The 21,875-nt window shown below is 40.5% G+C and overlaps 1 protein-coding gene across 4 annotated transcripts in view; it reads left to right on the top strand.

Moving 5' to 3' along the window:
• The window catches only part of RHOBTB1 (Rho related BTB domain containing 1), an 86,758-nt gene extending 65,495 nt beyond the window's left edge, over positions 1-21,263 (top strand). For all 4 annotated transcript variants that reach the window (XM_088450471.1, XM_088450470.1, XM_088450473.1 and 1 more), the window contains 7 exons: positions 9,835-10,020; positions 10,634-11,595; positions 13,043-13,161; positions 13,412-13,562; positions 14,702-14,790; positions 15,780-15,885; positions 17,089-21,263. In XM_088450471.1, coding sequence (XP_088306597.1) covers positions 9,835-10,020; positions 10,634-11,595; positions 13,043-13,161; positions 13,412-13,562; positions 14,702-14,790; positions 15,780-15,885; positions 17,089-17,261 — 1,786 coding nt within the window. In that variant the 3' untranslated portion in view covers positions 17,262-21,263. The remainder of the gene's footprint in view (positions 1-9,834; positions 10,021-10,633; positions 11,596-13,042; positions 13,162-13,411; positions 13,563-14,701; positions 14,791-15,779; positions 15,886-17,088) is intronic.
• The last annotated feature ends 612 nt before the right edge of the window (positions 21,264-21,875 follow it).

The raw sequence follows: 21,875 nt of genomic DNA, 5'->3' as shown, positions 1-21,875 counted from the left end.
ATATTACTGGGGGCACTGTATAATGGGCACTACTGGGGGCACTGTATACGGGGCATTGCATAATGGGCGCAACTTCAGGGGGCATTGCATAAGGGGCTCTAATACAGGGAGGAATTGCATAAGGGGCACTACTACAGGGGGGAACTGCATTTGTTTTTTTATTAATAATCCTTTCAAAATTGCATATAAGACTTTTATTTTGTTGGTGCCCGCACACTTAGACCTTGAATATTCGGCCCAGTTGGTATTTTGAGTTTGACATGCCTGATTTAAACTAATGGCAGGCATAGGTATTACAGATGCCTACAGTTGACACAAAGTAATGGATATATAACCTTATTTTATAACTTCTTGTGTTACATGTAACTGCATAGTGCTATAAATTATTGCAGCACTACATGTTTACAGTGCTTGGGGCAATTTTTGTCTGAAAAGTGTTTTATTTCACTGCCACTGACTATACTTGGATGGGACTTCCAATTATTCAACGTAAAACTCCCCAGATTGTTCTGACTAATGGCCATTTCCTTGTACGTTCCCTGAAACCACACACTGGGCCTGATTCAGAGCCGTTCGCTCCGAGCGATGTTCGCACAACTGCGCATGCGTTCGGGTCGTAATACGCATGCGCGAACCAGTCAGTGCGGTCGAAATTCATGTGCTCGCAAAATAGCGAATGTCTGCTAATTTGAGTGACAGGATGAGGCGTTTGTGGGTGGTAACAGGGGAAGGTGCTTGAAAAAGTGGGAGTGGAAATCCGAACGCAGGCGTGCCAAACGGTCAAAACAGGCGTTTAATGGGAGTGCATAATTAACAAAGCAGCGTCATTGACCACGTTACTTGGTTGTCTTTTAGCCAGAACTGCTCGCATGATTGCGGTAGGAAAATGCTACCACAAGAATAGCGAGCAGTTCATACGCCCTTCGATGTATTCGATTAATCTAATAAATACCGGAGATGACGTATGATGCGAGCGACCAGGGGGCGTTTTTCTCAAAATAGCGGCCGCAGGTTTTGTTAGCTCGTTCAGACTTAGAGGCGTCAACAGACCGCAAAGAGTGAGCACTTCATTTAAATAGCCAGCCGCTTTTTCAGAACGACCGTCCGCAAATAGCGTACGGCTCTGAATCGGGCCCACTGTTCCTTGTGTCTGATATATCTACAGTGTGTTGTAATCAGAAAAAAGTAAAAAATCCTTCTACAAGTCTTGTGTAGCTTCAGCCGATGTACGTAAATATTTTCTGCCTTTTCAAAATTTCTGCCTTATCTCATCTGAGGTAAGAGCAGAGCTTATGATCTAGAGCAGTCTCTAAGTTAACATTTTATCTTGGGTTTGAGTTTGACCCATGGTCAGAGTACCTGCCTTTCTTTTCAAAACAGGAAATTGCATGGGGAGTTAGAAAAAAAATTGAGCAATAACAGCAGCGCAGAGTATTTCTGATTTCTAACTGGATGTAGGAACATATAAGCACAGTGCTATTTTACTAAATCATTGAATAATACGGGAATTCTCATTTCCTACACATGGCTGCTGTCGTTCCTGAATATTGTTGGAGTGCTAAAATTTTTGACTAGTTATTACTTATTAGTTTTCCTTTACTTTTTCAAGATTTCGGGTTGGTTTGAGTTTGTTTTTACCCATCTTATCTGACTACCAAATTTATGATCAATATGTCCCTCTCGGAGTGTTAAATTTTTTGTAAAGTAAGTACAATTTTGTATAATACTGAACTGATTCAACATAATTAGGTGTCTATTTAATAATAATAATAATAATAATAATATTTGTGTTAAAGTTCTGATAATTTAAATATTTGTTACTTATTTATCAACCTGGGTCTCCCAGCAAAATTCCCATTCCTAAACGGTGATTTTCTCAGTTTCACTAGCAGCCTAATGCTGGGGGCTCAATCCAGTTTACTTGCCCCAGCACGCAAGAGGGGCAAGTTTCTGTTGAAATGGTTTTTAAATGCCACCAATGGCATTGGAATCGCCTCCCTCATGGTCCTATCCCGCTCCAGATGTATGGATTATTGTATGCAACACTATGGGGCTGCTAACAAAAATTCATGAATCCGACGGTCCCGTTAGTGCAGCATATAGCCACACTTACTTGCACTTGCAAATATATTGCCTGTAATTGGATTGAGCTCTAGGAGTGAGGAGTTTGAGCTATATGTGCATGTGCTTCCACCAGGCCATGCATGTACAATAGACTCCAAAAATAATGGAATCTGTATGATATCCCGGTGGCCGCATGGCCGGGAGTCTGAATCCCGGCAGCGGCAGCTCGACAAAACGGCAGAGCCTGGCAGCGGAAGCCCGACAGCGCTGGAAATCCCGATCATCCTAAGGTAAGTATCTCCTAACCTATCCCCCCTAACCCTCCTTAGGGGTGCCTAACCCTAACCTCCCCCCCTGTGCCTAACCCAAATCCCCCCTCTAAGTGCGTAACCCTAACCCCCCCCCCCCCCCCCTGGGGATGCCTAACCCTAACCTTCCCTCCCCCTAGCCTAACCCTAACCCTCCCGGGGGTGCCTAACCCTAAGTCCCCCCCGGGAGCCCTAAACCTAACCCCCCCCCCCCCCGCGGCTGTCTGCTGGCGGCGCCTGGCATCCCTTCGTTCGGGATGCCGGGCGCCGGTCTCCCGGCGTCGGAAAAATGACAGCCGTCTAGATTTAGACGTCTGTCATTTAACCCTCGCCGGGATAATGCAGTCGGGAAGCTGGCCGTCGGGCTTACGTCAGCCGGCTTCCCGATTGCATCCCAAAAATAATTGCTTAATTTTTTTCCCATAAGCTACAATGGTTAATGCCATCTCAAGAAGACTGCAGCCCCCATAAATGGAAGCTGCCGTATTCTGTGTTATTTAGCTGAGCGCAGGAGATATTTGTGATATCTACTACATTCTGCCTTTAGTAAATTGCAGTGATACACAACTCATGTGGAAACTGCTTTTTTTTCTGCATGATTTTTAAGGATGATACTTTTTTTTAAAAAGAGGCTACTTAAAATACATTAATAGGACCCAGTGCAGTGGACTGCAAGGAAATCGTATATAAATGCACTCAGGCATAGGGTGTGCTCTACTAAGCATCGCATCCGCAATGCGGTACATCCCCCTTGTCTTCGGGTACATACCGCGGTTCATTACTGCGGTATATGCCAAGAATATCGCAAAGGACGGCCTTCCCGATAAGAGCTTTCCTTTGCGATGGCTCGAGACAGAGGGACTTAACACCCAGAATTCCCTCTGGCGTCCATCTGCGCATGCACAGGAGGGGTAGCTTCTCGATAAGAAGGTCATAGGCTTCAGGACTTAGTACACTCTGGGGAATGCGGTAAAACCCCTGAAAACTGCATTTTCGGGGGTTTTATAGACTTTGCGCCTTTAGTACATCCCGCCCATCGTATGTTACTAGTCTTGATAATATAGTAAGGCCTGTTTGAAGTGATAAAAATTAACGGCACCCACTTGGCATGTGAGGTTTGGCACAGGTTTCAAAACCGTTGTAATGATTTAATCAGGCATGACTCCATATTGCCATTGTATGAAAGAGGTTCACCTTCTGCTTTTCTAGAAATCTCAGCAGGTTATACTTCGGTATACTATAGTCTTATTACATTTTCTGTGAACTGCAGAATTCTTGGAGATTTGAATACAAAAAATACCACTTAACGGCGCTGGACCTCACAGCTGCAAAAGGTATGTAATAGGTCACCAACTCCTAACAATCATGAAACATAAAAATACAACCTCACTTGCGCTTGTGAAATATGTTCCAAATGTTCATATATTTCAATACGAAAATCCACGGTACATGGAAAAATAAAAGATAAAAGACGACACAAATGTGACATAAAGTCATTTCTTAAATGCACACCACCGCATAGATGTGTTGGTAGTATCAATAAAGTGGGTATAGAGATCCTCTCCAAGCTTAGATTCCTTCTCCCTTTGAAGAGATGTCGCCCAATCCGTGAAAGAGAAGGCACATAGTGAAGTTCTCACATGTATGCTTACGTTTCTTCACCGCTCATTGATGGACGTGATGCAATCTGGTGTGAAGATATTGGGTTGGTGATCAACCTAAAGATACCTTTATATGCCAGTACCACGTCATTGAACGTAAGCATACATGTGAGAACTTTATGACACATTTGTGTCTTCTTTTATCTTTTATTTTTCCATGTACCGTGGATTTTCGTATTGAAATATATGAACATTTGGAACATATTTCACAAGCGCAAGTGAGGTTGTATTTTTATGTTTCAGAATTCTTGGAGATGTCAAACTTTTACGGAATAAAGGGGTTTATACATTTCAACATTTACGGCTTCTTTGCAATGTATTCTTAATTGTACGGTACATGTATGTACAGAAGTATAATAATTATAGGAGGCTTATGTTCTCACTAATGAATTGCCATGCCACCATATGCAAATGCTTGCAGGACAGGTGTAAATGACATATAAAATAATCTCTCACACGCATGAGGAGATTATGCCATCTCATGGAACGTCTTTCAGTACACGGTGTGTAAATAGGTGACATTCAACTTTTTTAGTCGTTTTGTTTTTTGTTGTTTTTTTTTTTGGCTTCAGTTAAATAGACACACGATATGGGAAACAATCTAAATAGACCATCCTCTAGGCAGAGTCATGAAGGGTGTCATGGGTGAGTGGCAGAGGTCCTGGTTATGATATCCGGTCAGATTGCGAACATGTGCTGAATGTCGACAGTTGGAATGTCAACATGGACATTATGTTGATATGTCGTCATACTGAAATGTCGACATGTTTGTTATGTGGGCATTGTGCATGTCGACAGTCAAAAATGTCAAAATAGCATTTTAGTGCTAAATTTAGGGTTAGACTAAAATAGTGGAAAATGCTGTTGCTGCGTTGACTGTTGACATAATGACCATGTCAACAGTTCTGTATGTCGATATGTTAACATAATGCCCATGTCGACATTCAGAACGTGTCGAGATTCTGGCATGTGAGGTTTGGCAATTCTGAATGTCTACATATCATACCACACACCTGGTTTTATATAGACACACAGGGACCCTGAGCCATAGAAGTCCTATCAAAGTACTGATAAATGAAGTAGCGATCTTCCCTACAGTGGGGACGTGAGATTTGAAGGGTGGCTTGTAATATTTAAGTTTCTTTCAGTCTGTAACTCGCATACAGACAAATCTTTTCTTCACATATGGGGGTGGCAGTCATGGTATCGTAGCTTGCGTTATTCCTAATAATAGCATTTTGTCACAGTGACTGTCTGTTCAACCCGGGGAAACGCTGGCAAGTCCGTTCAGGTCCTGTCCTCCCATGTTTTCTGCTTCATTATATTATAAGCTCAATCGAGCATTGACTCATGATGCTGGGTGTTTAATAGGATGCTAAGGATTACACTTTACTGCCACCCATTTAAAGTGTGCTTCGCCTCGGCGTCCTTTGATGACAGTATGTATTAGTGACTTATTTTTGTATTCTGCCCAACAATATAAGAAAACATATTGGAAAGAAAACATGTTGGCTAAAACGTGTAGAATTTTTTGGAGGATGTTTAAAAACAGGCCCAGTAATGTAATAGTGTAGAACGATGGAACAATACTAAAATGTACAGGATGTCATAAGGTTCAGAACAATCTTTATAAGTAAAGAATACATTCAAGCAATAGAAACGTTTGGATTTCTTCATTGTACTATCTCTTAAGCACTTTACCGAGCACTTTGTAGCTTAATCAGTACTGAGCCCCTGGGCAGATTCTTGACTTAACTTTTTTTTTTATTTAGAAAAAAAAAGAGTTATTGGCTATCTCCTAGATACTTGGAGCAGCGCCTGAGCTTAGTTTTAGGTTATGTAGAGCAGTTATATAAAGCACTTTATTTTCTGTGCCCTTTCATGTGGCCTGAGTATAGCTTGTGGTTGGAATGGTTTAGCCTATGTCTGTAGGTATAAGGGTACGATGCTGTTTTCTTGCTATAGGTTGTAGTGTTATATATCTCTCTCTCTCTCTCTCTCTCTCTCTCTCTCTCTCTCTATATATATATATCTATATATATATATATATATATATAAACTTTAAATTATCAATACCACAAGTTTTTCCTAGCACACGATAGAGGGCACAGGAAAATCTGTGATGTTGGATTAGCGCAATTAGTGGTGATGTGCACAGCGGCACATTGCGACTGCACCTTGCCACTAATTGGATTCTTATACTACCTACATGACTTCTAGGGACCAGTACAATTCAGAGTGATGTGTGGTGGCAATGCACAGTTGCGCATATCATGCTGAATTACGATAGAGCAACATTGTTACTTTTCCTTTGCATTGTTAATATGGGTACAAGGCAAAATAAGTAATGTTCTGGTTGTGATGTGCAGTCATTACGAGACTTCTGATTGCAGTTAGTTGAATTGACCCCAAAATTCGTTACTGTTTACCAGCATGTTGAAAGTTATTACATCCACATGGTTAAAATGCTCCAGATAGCATTACACCTATGTCGGGATCCTGGCACTGGCATAGTCAAGTCGACATACTCACTATGGAAATAGTGAGTGTTGGCCTCCCGTACCGAAACTACTTTGTGTCTGAAATGATAAACACAACTATATACAGGTTGGGTATGGGATGCCGGCCATCGAAACACACAGCGGCATCCCGATGCTTAGAATCCCGACAGGGGCTCCGAGTATACTAACCCTCCCCCCTTCACCACCTATCCCTAACCCTCCCTTCCTGCATCCTAACCCTAACGCCTTAGTGTCTAAACCTAACCCTCCCCCCTTAGTACCTAACCCACCGCACTCCCACCCCCCCTGGTGGTGCCTAAACCTAACCCCCCCCCTGTCTGCAGCCTAACCCCAATCTCCTCCCCCCATGCAGCCTAACCCCCCACTGGTGGCTAAACCTAACTCCAACACCCCCCCCCCCCTTACCCGCATGCAGCGTAAGGCTAACCCAGGCCGCTATATCCACGTTCGGGAAGCCGGCAGTTGGGATTCCGCCGTCAGGATTCCGGTAGCGGTGTTCTGCCCGTGGGTCGGGATTTCGACTGCCGGCATCCCGTGCGGCGGGCACTTAACTACAACCCCTATGTACAGTTTGGAAGCCAGGCTAATAAGAGAACAAACTAGTTCCTTGTGATTTGCATTCTTTTATAGCATTTCCATTCTAGTTTAAATATAGCACTCTTGCGCTGCTTTAATTATTAATTCATTGTTTAGTGTGTGTATGCAAAATCCTAATAATAAGTAATATAGAAAATACAAGTCAGAATGTAGCTTTGAAAGATAGGGACGCTGTTAAATAACTACATGCTTACGGTTCAGCAGTGAATGGTTATTGTGTTCTTGGTCCAAGCTTTGTTCTTTAAAGGCCCTATAATTATCATTGTAAAAGCTTGAATTGACGTGGGTTAGAGTTGATTGGTGTAGGGCTGTAACAAGCTTATACCATAGCACAGGCTAGATGGCCATGGACAGGTTAATAACCTCACCAATAGTAAACTGGGTGCATATTGCATAGCCTGAGGAGGTCTGTCCAGTGGGAGTATTCAGTGTTCTTCCCAGAACATTTTTCCACCCGGATGGCATCAAGAATTTTCCTCCTCTTATTAGAGGCCCAGTCGTCTGATTATGAAAAAGCTGCAAAGTCTGTAGGATCTGGTCCTTTTTATACAGTTCCCAGATACTGTCCCCACTTGCAGGCTCCCAAAGTGCCCGATGGTGCACCCGCAAAAAACAGCCTGGGGAGAACACTGAGTATTGATTTATTTTATTTATTTTCATTTTTTTATTTATTTATTGTTTTTTTTACATCCATTTACTTGACTGTAGCAGGCTTTGGCAATGAGTTACTTTATTAATTTAAAGAGTCCAGTTATTGTTCTAAATAAACACACAATTAAGGCAAATGGTATTCTTTTAACTGTTTGTGGGTTATGCAGGCAGTAGTCTTGGACTGTTTTAAGTGTGTAATATATAATATTTTATACTAGCACAGAGAAACCTGCTGTGTTGTTGTATTAGCATGTTATTTTTAGACTGGGTGTCTAGTGTGATCTTTCAGTCATTCTGTAGAAATAAAGAGTAAAGAGCAGGAGGTGTATGATGACTGCTAGGTGTTTAGTTTTGGGATCTGTTTTTTAAATATTACCGTTCCTCAAATATGACCTTATATTGTACGCCCAAAGCGCAATTACATTTTGTTAGTGTTAACTTGACTGCGATGTATGTAAAACATATCCGGGTCCATTAAATACTTGTAGATGTGCGTTAATCGGCAGATAATTACAGTGCCTCCCTGTATCAGCTGTGAATGAAGATCCTGCAAAGTTGGTTGCACAAAAGCCAGCAACTTACGGCCAATGCTATGAATTAAATCGCCAACGCAGTATAAAATATCCTCTTTCGTGTTGTACATTAGTATAGTTACAACAGTTATCCCTCTCCTTTGCTGAGCATGCTAGCAAGAATAAAAAGAAATCCATAGCTGGAGCACATTGTCTCTGGTGAAATGTGGACAAAACTAGCCCCAAAACCTGCACCAGATTTACCTGCTTATCTGCTGTTATAAACATCACTGCTCTTTGCATATTCAGTTGGCATAATAGTTAAGAAATAGAGTAAATGGAATGACCAGTTATAGTTAGTAACTAAACAGGACATTTATTCCCAGTGAAGAGAGTCCCCCTGTTATTTATTATTATTATTATTTAACTTTATAGGGAATTACAAGTGGTCCACAGCGCCATACAGAGGGCACAAAAAAAAGACACAAGGGTAAAACAGTACAGTACAATACAGTGGACAAGTAACTATTATCACTACAGATCTCAAGACAGACACTGAATCAAGGGAAATATTCTTCAGATACTTATCATAACTGGAGAAAGTTCAGTACCTGGATTTTGCCTTTCACCGTAGGTCATAATCATCGTATATTTGTAAGGCACCATAAAAAACTGCAGCGCCAGACAGTCATCACTACAAATCCTATAAAATCACAGACTAAAAGAGAACAAGTATATACGAGGTTGACTAAGTGGACGTTCACACGAGACAGAGGGTAAAAAGTGCGCAGCTCCTGACAGCTTACATACAAAGTGAATCTGTTAGTGGTGCATATATTCAGCCAGTTCACAATTATGAGAAAATTGGAGAGAAAGAAAAAGACGCAAGCCAGGAACAATTTGCTCCTGGAGAAAACCATGTTGCAATGCGAGGGGTGCAAATCTATTTATTTTTTTACTGCCTACTTTTGAATGTAGAGAACAAAAACTGGGCAGCTTTTGTCTTTACACTGAAATATAGAATGAAACTAGGACACACCCATTCCAATATTTAAATCTTTCTGCACATTTTAAATTGTCTCCACCTGAAACGCTACATGGTTTAGCCAAGGTGCAAATTGCTCCTTTTATTGATTTGCTCCTAATTCTGGTCCATTTTTTCCATCAATATTGTGAACTTAACCAATACTTTTGAGAAATCATCACCACCAATGAGTCACATCCTTTCACCTATGATTCTGCGCATCAGACTATGCATCTGACCTTACACTATTAATCTATAGAGTTTATTGCTTTAAGGATATATGTCGTCAAGGCTTTGATTATGGCACATGTTCGTCTGACCACTAGGGGTGCAGTCCAGTTTAAGTCTGAGTAATACGTAATTTGAGAGAGCGGTATTGTTTTACAGATTGTCTGTAATGACCTCTGTAGATAACACCAGTAATAATGTAATATATATATATATTTTTTTTTTAATCCTAGATGTCCAATTATTTTGTTTTTGTTTGTTTTCCAGATCTGATGTAGTCGTCCTGTGTTTCTCAATTGCAAATCCCAACTCGTTAAATCATGTTAAAACCATGTGGGCTCAGGAGATCAAGCATTTCTGCCCCCGCACCCCTGTCATTCTTGTTGGCTGCCAGCTGGACCTGCGTTATGCCGACCTTGAAGCCGTTAACAGGGCAAGGCGCCCATTAGCCAGGTAAATGACTCCACTATGAATCACTTACATTTATAAAGCAAAGGCAGAGAATTTGGGGGCTTAGTGATTAAAGGCAGGCAATAGCACGTGGATACATATGTTAGGTAGCTACTTTCTTTACGTCTGTCATGAAAAGTATATTAGAACAAATATGTCAGAAAATATATATATTTACTATATCGAAAGTCATTTTTTTTTGTTCATTATTTTTTTTATACTTGTTTTATTTTTATTTATACTTGTTTTATATCATTTTGTTCCATAGGGATATGTTAAAAAAAAAAATTCTAGAAAATTTTCATTATGAAATTTTAACTGATTTGGGGATGTAAAAAAAATAGATTTACTTTTAGGATCTCAAAATTTGCCAAAATTTTTCCTTAGCTGCATTCGACAGGGAAAAAAAAAGGAACATGCAAAGCTATTATATTGTAATATGGAACATGAAATGTGTATATGTTCCAGGATTCTTTGACAAAGGTTACAAAGATACAGTGAAGGTTTCTGAAAGTAGCCAGAAAGCTTTGAATTCCTAGGGGGAATATTATATTATCTTGGTCTTTGTTTTATGATTAAAGCTAATTATTCCAAATATGTTTAATTTCAATTACAGACCAATAAAAAGAGGAGACATCCTGGCTCCAGAAAGAGGAAGAGAAGTCGCCAAGGAACTTGGTATCCCCTATTATGAAACCAGTGTTTTTGACCAGTTTGGGATAAAGGATGTTTTCGACAATGCAATCAGGGCAGCTTTGATATCCAGGAGACACCTCCAGTTTTGGAAGTCGCATCTGAAGAAAGTTCAGAGACCTTTATTACAAGCTCCATTCCTTCCCCCTAAATCACCGCCGCCGGTTATAAAAATACCTGATTGCGGCAAGTCTAACATGAACGATGCTGGTGATTTACTGGACAATCCTTTGTGTGCAGATGTCATGTTCATCCTTCAGGATCAAAAACAGATCTTTGCTCATAAGATTTACCTTGCTACCTCCTCCTCAAAATTTTATGACCTTTTTTTAATGGAACACGAAGAGTCTCAAAATCCTGTCGTTCGGCATTGCAAGAAGGAGAAGCCTACAAAGGACTTGTTAATGAGGACATTAAGCCTCGACACAGATGAGGACACAGATGGGGCTTCCTTGAAACCTTCAGATGCTTGCCTTCGGATATCTAGAAGCGACGATACCTTACTAACTACAGACTGTGATGAGGAAGGTAGTGTTGCTCTATTGTCTTGGAGCAAAGGCTTTCATAGCATGCACCAAGAGATGATGTTCAATCCAATTTCTGACAGGACTTCTCTGATGACTGTAGTCCGAATGGATTCCTCTATACAGTATGGGCCTTTTAAAACAGTGTTACAGTTTTTGTATACTGGAAAGTTAGACGAAAATGAAAAGGGTTTGATGCGAGTGGCGCAGATTGCAGAAATCCTGGAAGTATTTGATTTGCGGATGATGGTAGAAAACATTACAAACAAAGAAGCCTTTATGAACCAGGAGATTACTAAAGCATTCCATGTCAGGAAAGCAAATCGAATCAAGGAATGTCTTTCCAAATCCACGTTTTCTGGTGAGCAAATTCTCTATTCACTAAAGCACCATGTACGAAGCACCTCTCCCTGCATTTGAACTGTGGATCTAGTAGGTCTTGTTTACAATGCTCTGGTGCATTGATGACCTTCTCTGTTGGCACCTCCTTGGCTTCTTGCTTTGACCATAACTGCTTAATGTTCACTTTGAAGTTGCAAATTAGAATGAAAACATCATTGTAAAATATTTCACACTTTAATGGGAATAAACCAAAAAACTGACACACACACTGCAGGGGGGGGGGAGGAATTCAATTAGTTGCGGGGTAAAGTTCTGCGTATCATACCTGGAGCTGGTCAATTAAACTGCATTTTCCCAGCACGGTTAACCATAGATTAACGCGTGCTAACCCATAGATTTTGCGCAAATTGATGGAATCTGTAGGTTTCCCCTATACGTTAAAGTGCAGTGTCTGCATTTTAATGCTGATATTTTTTCCTTGCAGCTCCTGAGACTCTAATGAAAAAATCCTTCCTCTGGGGGTTAGCGTGTGCGGGGTTCCCTCAGCTAATTAAATCAGGCAGCGCCGACTAATTGAATATGCCCCACAGAGTGTGTGTGTGTCATCATTCAAGGTCTTGGAGAAATGTATACAGACACTTGTATTTATGTCTCTTGAGACCCTGAGTGCCGCCGCCGCTGCATGTATGTATGTGTGACACATATATATATATATATATATATATATATATGTGTGTGCTATATGATATATATACTGTATATATAATGTGTGTGGAATATATATATATATATATATATATATATATATAACGTGTGCTATATGATATATATACTGTATATATAATGTGTGTGGAATAAATATATATATATATATATATATATATAATATTTTCAACAATTATATTTATCTGCAAATTTTGAATAACCTAAAACAGTGGTTGTTCTAAAGACTAACTAGATTTGAAAGAATGTATCTTATCTTTGAACAGTCAATCACTTGAGTACGGTAATTGCATGTTATGGCTTACTGCACTTGGCAAGTTTCCTCCTCTGGCAGTAAATCAGTAATACACCATGTAGTTAGACAGAGGCTCTCATACCTTAACACGCCATATTTGCCATTGCTTCCTCACTTGCAGGATAAAGTCTTTACAGTGTAATGGAAAAATACTTTCTCATGGATGTTTGGCACTATAGAATAAGATGTCAGTCTGCGAGGAAATCTCCACTAAATATTAATTTAACTTGATGACATATGTGCCATCTGACGTAACGTGCGATTACGCTTTTTGCCCAGTATGTGGCACTGTTTCATTCATTCCCTGAGAGCACATAACACTGTAACATAGCTGATACTTGCCTTTCCTCCTCCTCTATTGTGATCCCACCTTGTCTATCCATGACATGAATTCTAGGAAGCTGCATCCCTATAATCTTAGTGATCATGATTTTATATTTGGTTCCAGATGTGACATTTAAATTGGATGATGGAAACATCCATGCGCATAAGCCACTTCTAATCTGTAGCTGCGAATGGATGTCTGCAATGTTTGGAGGATCATTTGTGGAAAGTGCAAATAATGAGGTATATACATTTTGTTTTTAATAGTGTGGGATTTATTTTTGTTTTTGTTAATGGCACTGCATGTATCACAGCATCTATGTATATGTACAGAGGACAAACAGCCCTAATGCAATGCATTACATTATGGCTATACATATGAGACGCACAGTCTGCTACAGTTAGGCTATGCGTATAGTTGGCGGAGAGAGATGGTTGGGCGGTAGTTCACATATGTCTTGCAGCTAATGTGTTGCCATGTTGTGTTTTACAGGTCATACTTCCCAATGTGAGCAGATCTTCAATGCAAGCTGTGCTAGACTATCTATACACCAAGCAGTTATCTTGTACATCAGAGATAGACCCAGTGGAGCTGATTGCACTGGCAAATAGGATTTGTCTCCCACATTTGGTTGCTCTCACTGGTAAGAACATAATGACCTACGTTTAATATTCGATTTTTCCTTACAGTATAGAAAATGATGATTAGAATGATTTGCTGAGCTGCTTCAGTCTATGCACTTGTGCACAGTTTTTATTGCTGGATATTTTCACAATAGAGGGCCTGATTGACGGGCAGAGGCATTTAAGGGGCGGTATGGGGGCAGGGGCGTCCAGCGTCCACCACGTTTTCCGAGAGTGGCAAGGCCAGAGGCTGTGTCGATGGACTCAGTTTCCTGGCCTCACAAGCCGGCCAGCCCGAGTAAGCCGAGGCTCACTCAGCTGGCCGGAGGCCCGGCGCCGTTCATCATCGTGACTATCGACCAACGATGGTCGCGATGGTGATCCCAGCCTGCAACCTCGGTCGCAGTGCTGCGATCGCAAGTGCATCAGAGGGTGTTATACACCTGCTGCTGCATTTGCATATTTGCAAGGAAGTAATTGCAAAGCTGCCTGCGTGCAGCTTTGCAATTCTGTCCGATGCTGAATCACCCCCAGAGAGCGTTATATGTACTTAGGCGTCCTCGCTTTGTCCACCGCCTCTAATTGATTGGTGCAGGTTCTGATCTTTCACAGAGGCTGCCATCAGCTTGGATGTCACCAGTGTGATTGTCAGAGTGACTTTTTCTGCACCTCTGCTATTTTGGGCATTGTAAAATGAGGTCAACCCTTTTGCTGTATGCAAGGATCATCAATCTCTTCTCTTTTCTGTAGGGGGGAATTTAATTTGGCGCAGGATGCCGCCGATACCCGTCTGTGCACATATCTTATGGCAGTACCCAATGCAAGTTTTCATCGCACCTCTATGGGGTGCGAGGGAAAACTTGTGATGCCAGATTCCGGACAGCACATCGCATCGACGTCGGGCATTGAATTCACCCCTTGTTTATACTGACTGATAAGCCCCAGCATATCCTGAAACCAGATAGCCATAGCTTACCCTCCCAGATTTGAACTGTTACAAAACCTAAGCAGGAGGGTTCTGCATCCTGCTAGATTTGATGTGCTGTTTGAATGCAGATTATTAATAGAATCTGCTTCACATATATTTTTTTAAAGGCGAGAAATGTTTGTATTATTTATAATGGTTGCCACAGAGTGTAAAATGTGCTTTGTCCTGCAGAACAACATGCTGTGCAAGAGCTGACCAAGGCCGCAGTGAATGGGGTGGATATTGATCAAGAAGTGCTGACATACCTGGAACTTACTCAGGTTTGTATTGCAGTTATAGTATCCCTTGCCTAAATGGAAATATATGCTTTGCAGCCTGCACTCCCATTATACAACCAGGCAGCTCTGTTTACGTAGGGAAACCATATGCACAGATTGATAACTGTACATACATGCCCACCCCCTCAGTGGCAGCTCTGTGATACTGCTATCATACATGGTCACAGAGCTCTTGTCTTCCATAATCTCTCTGTTCCGCGCTGCTCCTGTGGTGGAGGGTGGGCTGTGTGACCTCCTGAATTCCGCCTATCTTTTCTCTCACTTGTGGGTGTGCACTGAGCGCTCCTCGCCGCTGGCCATAGACTCCTCTCTCCATCGGCCCCCTCCTTCTGGGCAGTCTTGCTTGCCTGGTGGATTCCAGTAGCAGGTTCTGCAGCAGCACTGAATTTGAGTCCCCAACCTGATCAGCCTTTTGGTTGATTGGGCATTGACTGCAGGGGAGGCTAGGTGCAATGGGCCCCTCGGGAGCTTGGGGCCCAGTATATCGGTCCCCTTGGCCCCCATCCTCAGGCCTATATATGCAAATAGAAAATTGCTGTTTTCTGACCTGGAGTATGTAGTGTACAGGTTTTTTTTTTTCTTCTGACAAGATAACTGAGATGAGATTAGCCCATCTTGATATTGGGCCTCACCGATGGCATTAACCAATCTTAATATAGGAGAGTATTGTGTTTCTATCTGACCTGGTTATCGCCTTATGTCGTTTTCAGGACTCCAAAGTTCTATATAACAAAAGTCTGATTACAGCAACACTACAATAGGGCTTGTTTAACAGCATGGTGAAGTGTACATAATTATGTTGTAATCTATAACAACCAATCAGATGTTAGTTTTCATTGTGTAAACTGACCTGGCAAAAAAATCATAGCTGTAATCTGTTTGGTTGCTTTGTGTCACAACATAGTAACATTTCTGTCAATAAATAGTATAGATTTGGTTTGTTTTAACAGTGGTAAGTATTTGTGTTACAGTTTCACAACGCACATCAGCTGGCTGCCTGGTGTCTCCATCACATCAGCACCAACTACAACAGTGTATGCTCCAAATTCCGAAAAGATATCAAAGCAAAATCTGTCGGTAAGTGTCTTCGAGGTGTTTTAAAGTAGACTATTTGCCTAAAGGAGCCAAAATAGCAAATTTGATATGTCTGTAAATACATGGCTGGGTCCATCCAATTACACTGATGCTTGTGAAGTCCGAAGGAAAACACATATAGGGAGTGATGCTGAGCTGAACATTCACCTGTTCGCGGAGCATATCTTTCTTATTTTCGCACTGTGCATGCCCCAAAACTGAGTGCATGCAGGTATGAGCAATGCATAGGTCGTACCTGTGAATTGCAGGTATACTTTAATGGGGTATTCTAACAAAGGCCTGATTCAGAGTTGGGAATAGAGTAAGATATAGCAAGTAACTGTGCTCCTGGACAAACCATGTTGCAGTGCAAGGGGGGGGCAAATTATTTTTGCATGCAGGGTAAATACTGGCTGCTTTTGCATGTAGCCCACAAATACTGCACAGCTTTATTTTTACACTGCAATTTAGATGTCAGTTTGGACACCTCCCTGCCAAATCTAACTCTCTCTGCATGTTACATCTGCCCCACCTGCACTGCAGCATGGTTCTACCAAGGTGTACAGTTACCTGCTCTATCTTACTCTATTCCAAAGTTCATTAAGGGTGTTTCAATGCAGGTTATGCAGAATTAGGCATAAGCGCAAATCTGCCTGTTTGGTGTTGTGTCATTTGCACTTAGTATAGGGTAGGTGCAAGTGCGCACTATTGACTAGTTGCAAGCCAGGCACCCATATAGGAAGTGGACACATTGCAAATTACATACAACTATTGCAAATATGTTTGGTAACACTGTATGCCAAATTTTTGTCTATCTCTACATCAGGCCCATCAAGAGCTATTTCTATGTCTCCACCCAAAATGTCCTAACTGAAAACAATATTCATCATTTTTAAGTCTTGTAAGACACTCCATTTTTTTTAAAGAAGGGCCACGTGAATAGTAGGTTATTCCTATCGCATGATAAAACGTCACTCAATTTATTTAGCATCTGATAGGGGTGGGCAATAACAGCCCCCTGGCTGTTATAGAACTACACATGCCAGCATGCCCTGCCACAGTTTTGCTATTTGTCCATGCTAAAACTGTTGCAAGGCATGCTGGGATGTGTAGTTGAACAAGAGCTGGAGGGCTGCTTATTGCCCACCCCTGATTCTAGCATCTCCACCCTCATGTAGACCATATGTTCTTGTTCTCTTCCATCAGAAAACCAGGAATACTTTGAAAGACACCGTTGGCCACCAGTTTGGTACCTAAAAGAAGAAGACCACTACCAGCGGGTGAAGAAGGAGCGGGAGAAAGAGGACCACGTTTTCAATAAACATCGGTCAAAACGCAAGTGGTGCTTCTGGAGTTCCTCGTCAGCGGCCTTTGCTTAAGCAATGATTTAATTGCACACTTGAAAACACTTGTAAATGAGTATTGTCTTAATGTTAAAACAAGCTGTACAGTAAGTTACCTTCGAAGCACTGATTTGAATCCACGTGTGTGCAGTTATTGTTTTTTATATAAGATCAAAGCACAATTTTCTCAAGCAGGTCAAAAAAGAAAAAAAAAAACGTCCACGTAGACCCTCATGTGTCACAGAAAAGGTTTAATGCATTAATAGGCAAAAACAAATGGTTCTGATGACCACCATTGACAGCATAACACATATTAGATATTCATGACACTAAATACAGGGATCTATCTAGAGATAAAAACTCTCGGGTGAGAATAAGCCAATACACGGACAAGTGCTCGCACGTAATATTATTATGCCGTAGAGCGCAAAAGTCCGTCTCTTCTACTCGTACTGTGTTTTTGAACGTTCAAGTCAAAGTTGTGTAGCGTCCAGGATAGTTTGTCAAGCTAACCTCGTTTTTTTTCAGAAAGCTCGACAATCATGCTTAAATAAAACTGTGTGTTCTTAAGTTACTGCTTAAAACCAAGCTCCTTGAAATCGGAAAATATTCAGATTCAGGTATTTATTTTTTATTATTTTAATTAATAATGTGCACGTTCTTTATAATCAGCAGATAAAGCAATGCAGAAGCCAGGCTTTGCTTGTGCTGCTCTTAATGAGAGTTAGCCAGTGCAGTCTTTGAGAGCCAGCTGCCCGTTGCAGTTTTACCATTATGGAAATTAATCTGCTATGTTAAGGTTTTTTTATTTTTTTGTGTTTGGAATGCATCGTTTTTAAACTCTACCCAGTGTATAGTTCTCAAGGATTTAGTGCAGAAGACACAGTTTGGCCTGTATAAGGAAGCTACATTTTCCACATTTTCTGCTGGCTTCCTAAAAAGAAATCAAGGATCTAATTAGAAATGTGTTATATCTTTATAGCTCCCCAAATTTTTTTTAGAAATCGTTAATTTATAGCAAACGAATATTCCTAACTAAAAATTAATACATTATTTTGAATAGACTTTCTCCCAGCTAAAGAAAAAATAATACTAACCTGTAAGACGGGTACTGTAATAATAACCTGTAAGACGGGTACAGCAATGAACTGGTTCCCATCTTTACTGGGAACTTATTTTATTCAGTCTTACTCTCTGTATATCGAGATTCTTGTATGTGAAATGCCTATGCTAGATTAGAATATACACAATAGAAGGGCTTTATTTACAGGGATATTCAGGGTAAACAATTGACCCTACTTGCAAGATTTTTTTTTTACTACTTTATGACCTAAAATATGTATTTATGTTGTATTATCCATTTATTACACAGTGGTCTTCCACCTTTAATGTGGTGAAGTGATTGTTTAATGTGAACCTGTACAGATTACAAAAGGACTGCATAAGATATATACTGTGAACATTGGAGAGAGTGCTGTTTTTTTGCAGCTGAACTACTCTTTGGTTGTGTATATTCCTGTCCACTGTTCCCTGTTTTTTTTTGTTACTTGTTATTTTTTCTAGACAGTCCTGGCAGGTGAATGTAGGACTTCTATCTTATCCAGAATATTATGGCCTTGTCCAGATATGCTATAGTGGTTTAATCACCTCAGCCCAGCAATGGAGGCAGCCATTTTGTCAGCTGACGCAATATTCCTAAGAATTCAGTATATCAATTCACTCGGAACATTTCAGTGATACCACTAATTCTTAGAGAATATGTAGGCAGAATATTAGGCCAGTTTGCAATATTACTGTCTCCAATGTGTGTGTATATCCAAAAGGTCATAGTGCTGGGGTCCTTTTTTTCACGTACTCCATTATTATTTTTATGTTCAACTTAAAACTGTTTTTCAGGCAGAATCGCAGTCTCTCTTGTATGCTGTAGCTCAGTGGGTATTGCATTTCATTAATATGCTGTCCAGAATGAGCATATGGACCTTCTTTGTTATGTATTGAATATTCTTGTATCAGTATTTATTTAACTTCTAGTTCTTCATGTGTGGTTTTTTTTGTGTGAGTTTTCAGTGTTAATTACAAAAAAAAAGAGAGAAAAATAATTTACATTTTGTTAAAAGTAGGATATAAGCTGTTCCTGGGCCAATCTATCACTACGTATTTTAGAAGATATATATAGGGAGATTTATCAGAGCTAAAGAGGACAAGTGGAAAAGTTTTTCATATCAACCAATCCGATTATAGATATCATTTACCTAGTACAGTCTGTACAACTATATATTTGCCTATTGGGTCTTTTTAATGTCACATGATTACTATAACATAGGAAAGAAAACCAAAATAATATACAATAGGAATGAAAAATCTTGTTTACTGAATCGTTGTGTATAGTCAAGATTTATCCCACACAGAGCCTAAAATAAGAGGCCACAGTAGTCGAGTGATATAACATGAGTATCAAGTGTAAGCAGGACTAAGAAAGCATGTATGGTAATATATCCAGTGGCGTCATGTATGGGGTGTGGGCCGCACCCGGGTGTCACCCACGGAGGGGAGTGACTCCAAAATGCCGGCTCCCTTGCAGTGACAGGAGCAGGGTGCTGCAGTCTGACATTCTCCTGCAGTACCCGGCTCTTGTCATAGAATTGGAGCCGGTAGCCCAGTCACCGGGGCAGCACAGCATCTCCGGCGAAGCCGGGCTGCCCCCGAAGTGATGTCTTCGGAATCCCTGTGATGCCACGCCCCTTTACTTTAGGTCACGCCCCTTTTTGGGCACGCAGGGACACTGGGGAAGTCACAGTGCGCACTGGGTTTCACCAGACCCAGTGACGCCTCTGAATATAGCTATGTAATTGCTCTCCTACAATACCACAGGTAATGATTCCTGATATCGTATCTACCTGACTTCAGTACAAGCTATTGACTACATACAGGAAGTTTAGCTTTGATTGGAAAAATCCTGTACCTCCACATAACACACTAGTCCTAATAAATATCTTCGTTGATATGTGTTCGTGAATGTTATACGTACAGATGTGTCCTCATGCACCTAGCCTCCATACGCCATGCGGTCCAAGAAGCCTGGAGCTAGTGAGCTGCGGTGTAGCGTTGTAGATGAACAACGGAACTTGGCATGATAAAAACCTGTAGACCCTGCATCGTAGCACACACACAAATGTAGAGTTGTGGCAGATCAAATGAATCAGTCCAGTCTCTTTTTTTTTTTTTTAAACCCGTTTAAAAAATATTTTTCTAAATGAAAAAGTAACATTTATTCTTCCTTTCAAGTTCCTAAAACTTGTATAAACCTAGGGAACAGTGAGGACATGACTGAAACCAGTGACTTTTAACTCCGGCCAGGATTAGAATGAAGAATTCTAGGTTTTAAGGGCACATTTTTAATATGCTAACCTCTAGACCCCTGATTTTGGTACAGGTGACGAACAAGAGTAGAAAGAGTATTTGGAGATTAGGCTTAATTAGAAATCTATCACTGAACCCCTGAGTTACGTAAAGCCATATACCTTTTTTCTGAAATTCTGGTTCCTAACTGAGTTCATCGTTGACACAGCCATTATAACATTTAGCATTGTAGATACAGGTGCTATTAAAACGGGGAAACTCTAATAAAAAATTATGCCAGCAAAAATAAGTGCATAATGGACTACTAAGGTAGCTGGCATTGGTTAACTTGGGGGGAAGGGGGTGAATCAATTAAAATTAAGCTGTTAGGTATTGCAATACCTGTTAATGCGTGGGATTGACAACATAAATTCATATCACAATGTCTGCTGTGACCCTTAGGAATAAAGTAACAGTAGTCGGTTTTACACAACCAAAGCTCAGTTTGTAAACTTGCCAAATGTTACAACGATACGAACGCACCTGGGGTATATGCAATAATATCCAATTGTAATCTTAAATGTCAATTTATTTAACCAAGTGGCTGGCTCATTTGGTTTCTATGGCCTTTGTTTGTGGTTATTTTATGTTTTTTATTTTGCAAAAAAATTAAAATGTCAATAAACTTGTTTAAATACAGAGTTGTTGTGTGGTTTGTGTGTCCATGAACTGTATAATGTATTAAAATGAATTTGAGGTCAGTTAAAAGGTTGTGACCTTGCTATAGAATGTACAGTATATGCACATCATTAAACTAAAATAAAGCATGTGAAAAGAAAATCTAAACATTCTATATAACACACCTTCTTTATACGCCTATGACCTGCTTGCTGAATTTTACTAAATACAAGTATGTCATACCTAATTGGAACCCGAGATAGATAGACAACCTTCAACCTTCTCGGATCTTTAAACCACACCAAACCTCAATGCAAGTCAGCCATTAACACACACACCTGGATAGTGATAGTACACTACAGGTAGTGCAGACCCAATCCTGACAAGGACCATAATCACTAGAGAGTAATCGGTTGCACACTTCTACCATTGAAATAAAATGGGAATAAGTCACACTACAGGGATAGAACTAAAAAAAACTGCATAACAGAATGACGATCAAATGTGCACTGTTTTATAAATTGCACTCTATTTCACTTTGATCATTCATTTTACTAAACAACTTCACTTATCAATAGTAATAGTGCATGGGTTCCTCTGCCATCCACCAGCTCTCTCTGTAGTAAATGAGAT

This window comes from Taudactylus pleione, unplaced genomic scaffold (genome assembly GCF_031769625.1).
Source record: "Taudactylus pleione unplaced genomic scaffold, aTauple2 ptg000518l, whole genome shotgun sequence".
In the NCBI taxonomy this organism is placed as follows: domain Eukaryota; kingdom Metazoa; phylum Chordata; class Amphibia; order Anura; family Myobatrachidae; genus Taudactylus; species Taudactylus pleione.
Note: the sequence above shows the minus strand (reverse complement) of the source record. Positions and strands in the feature narration are given on the sequence as shown.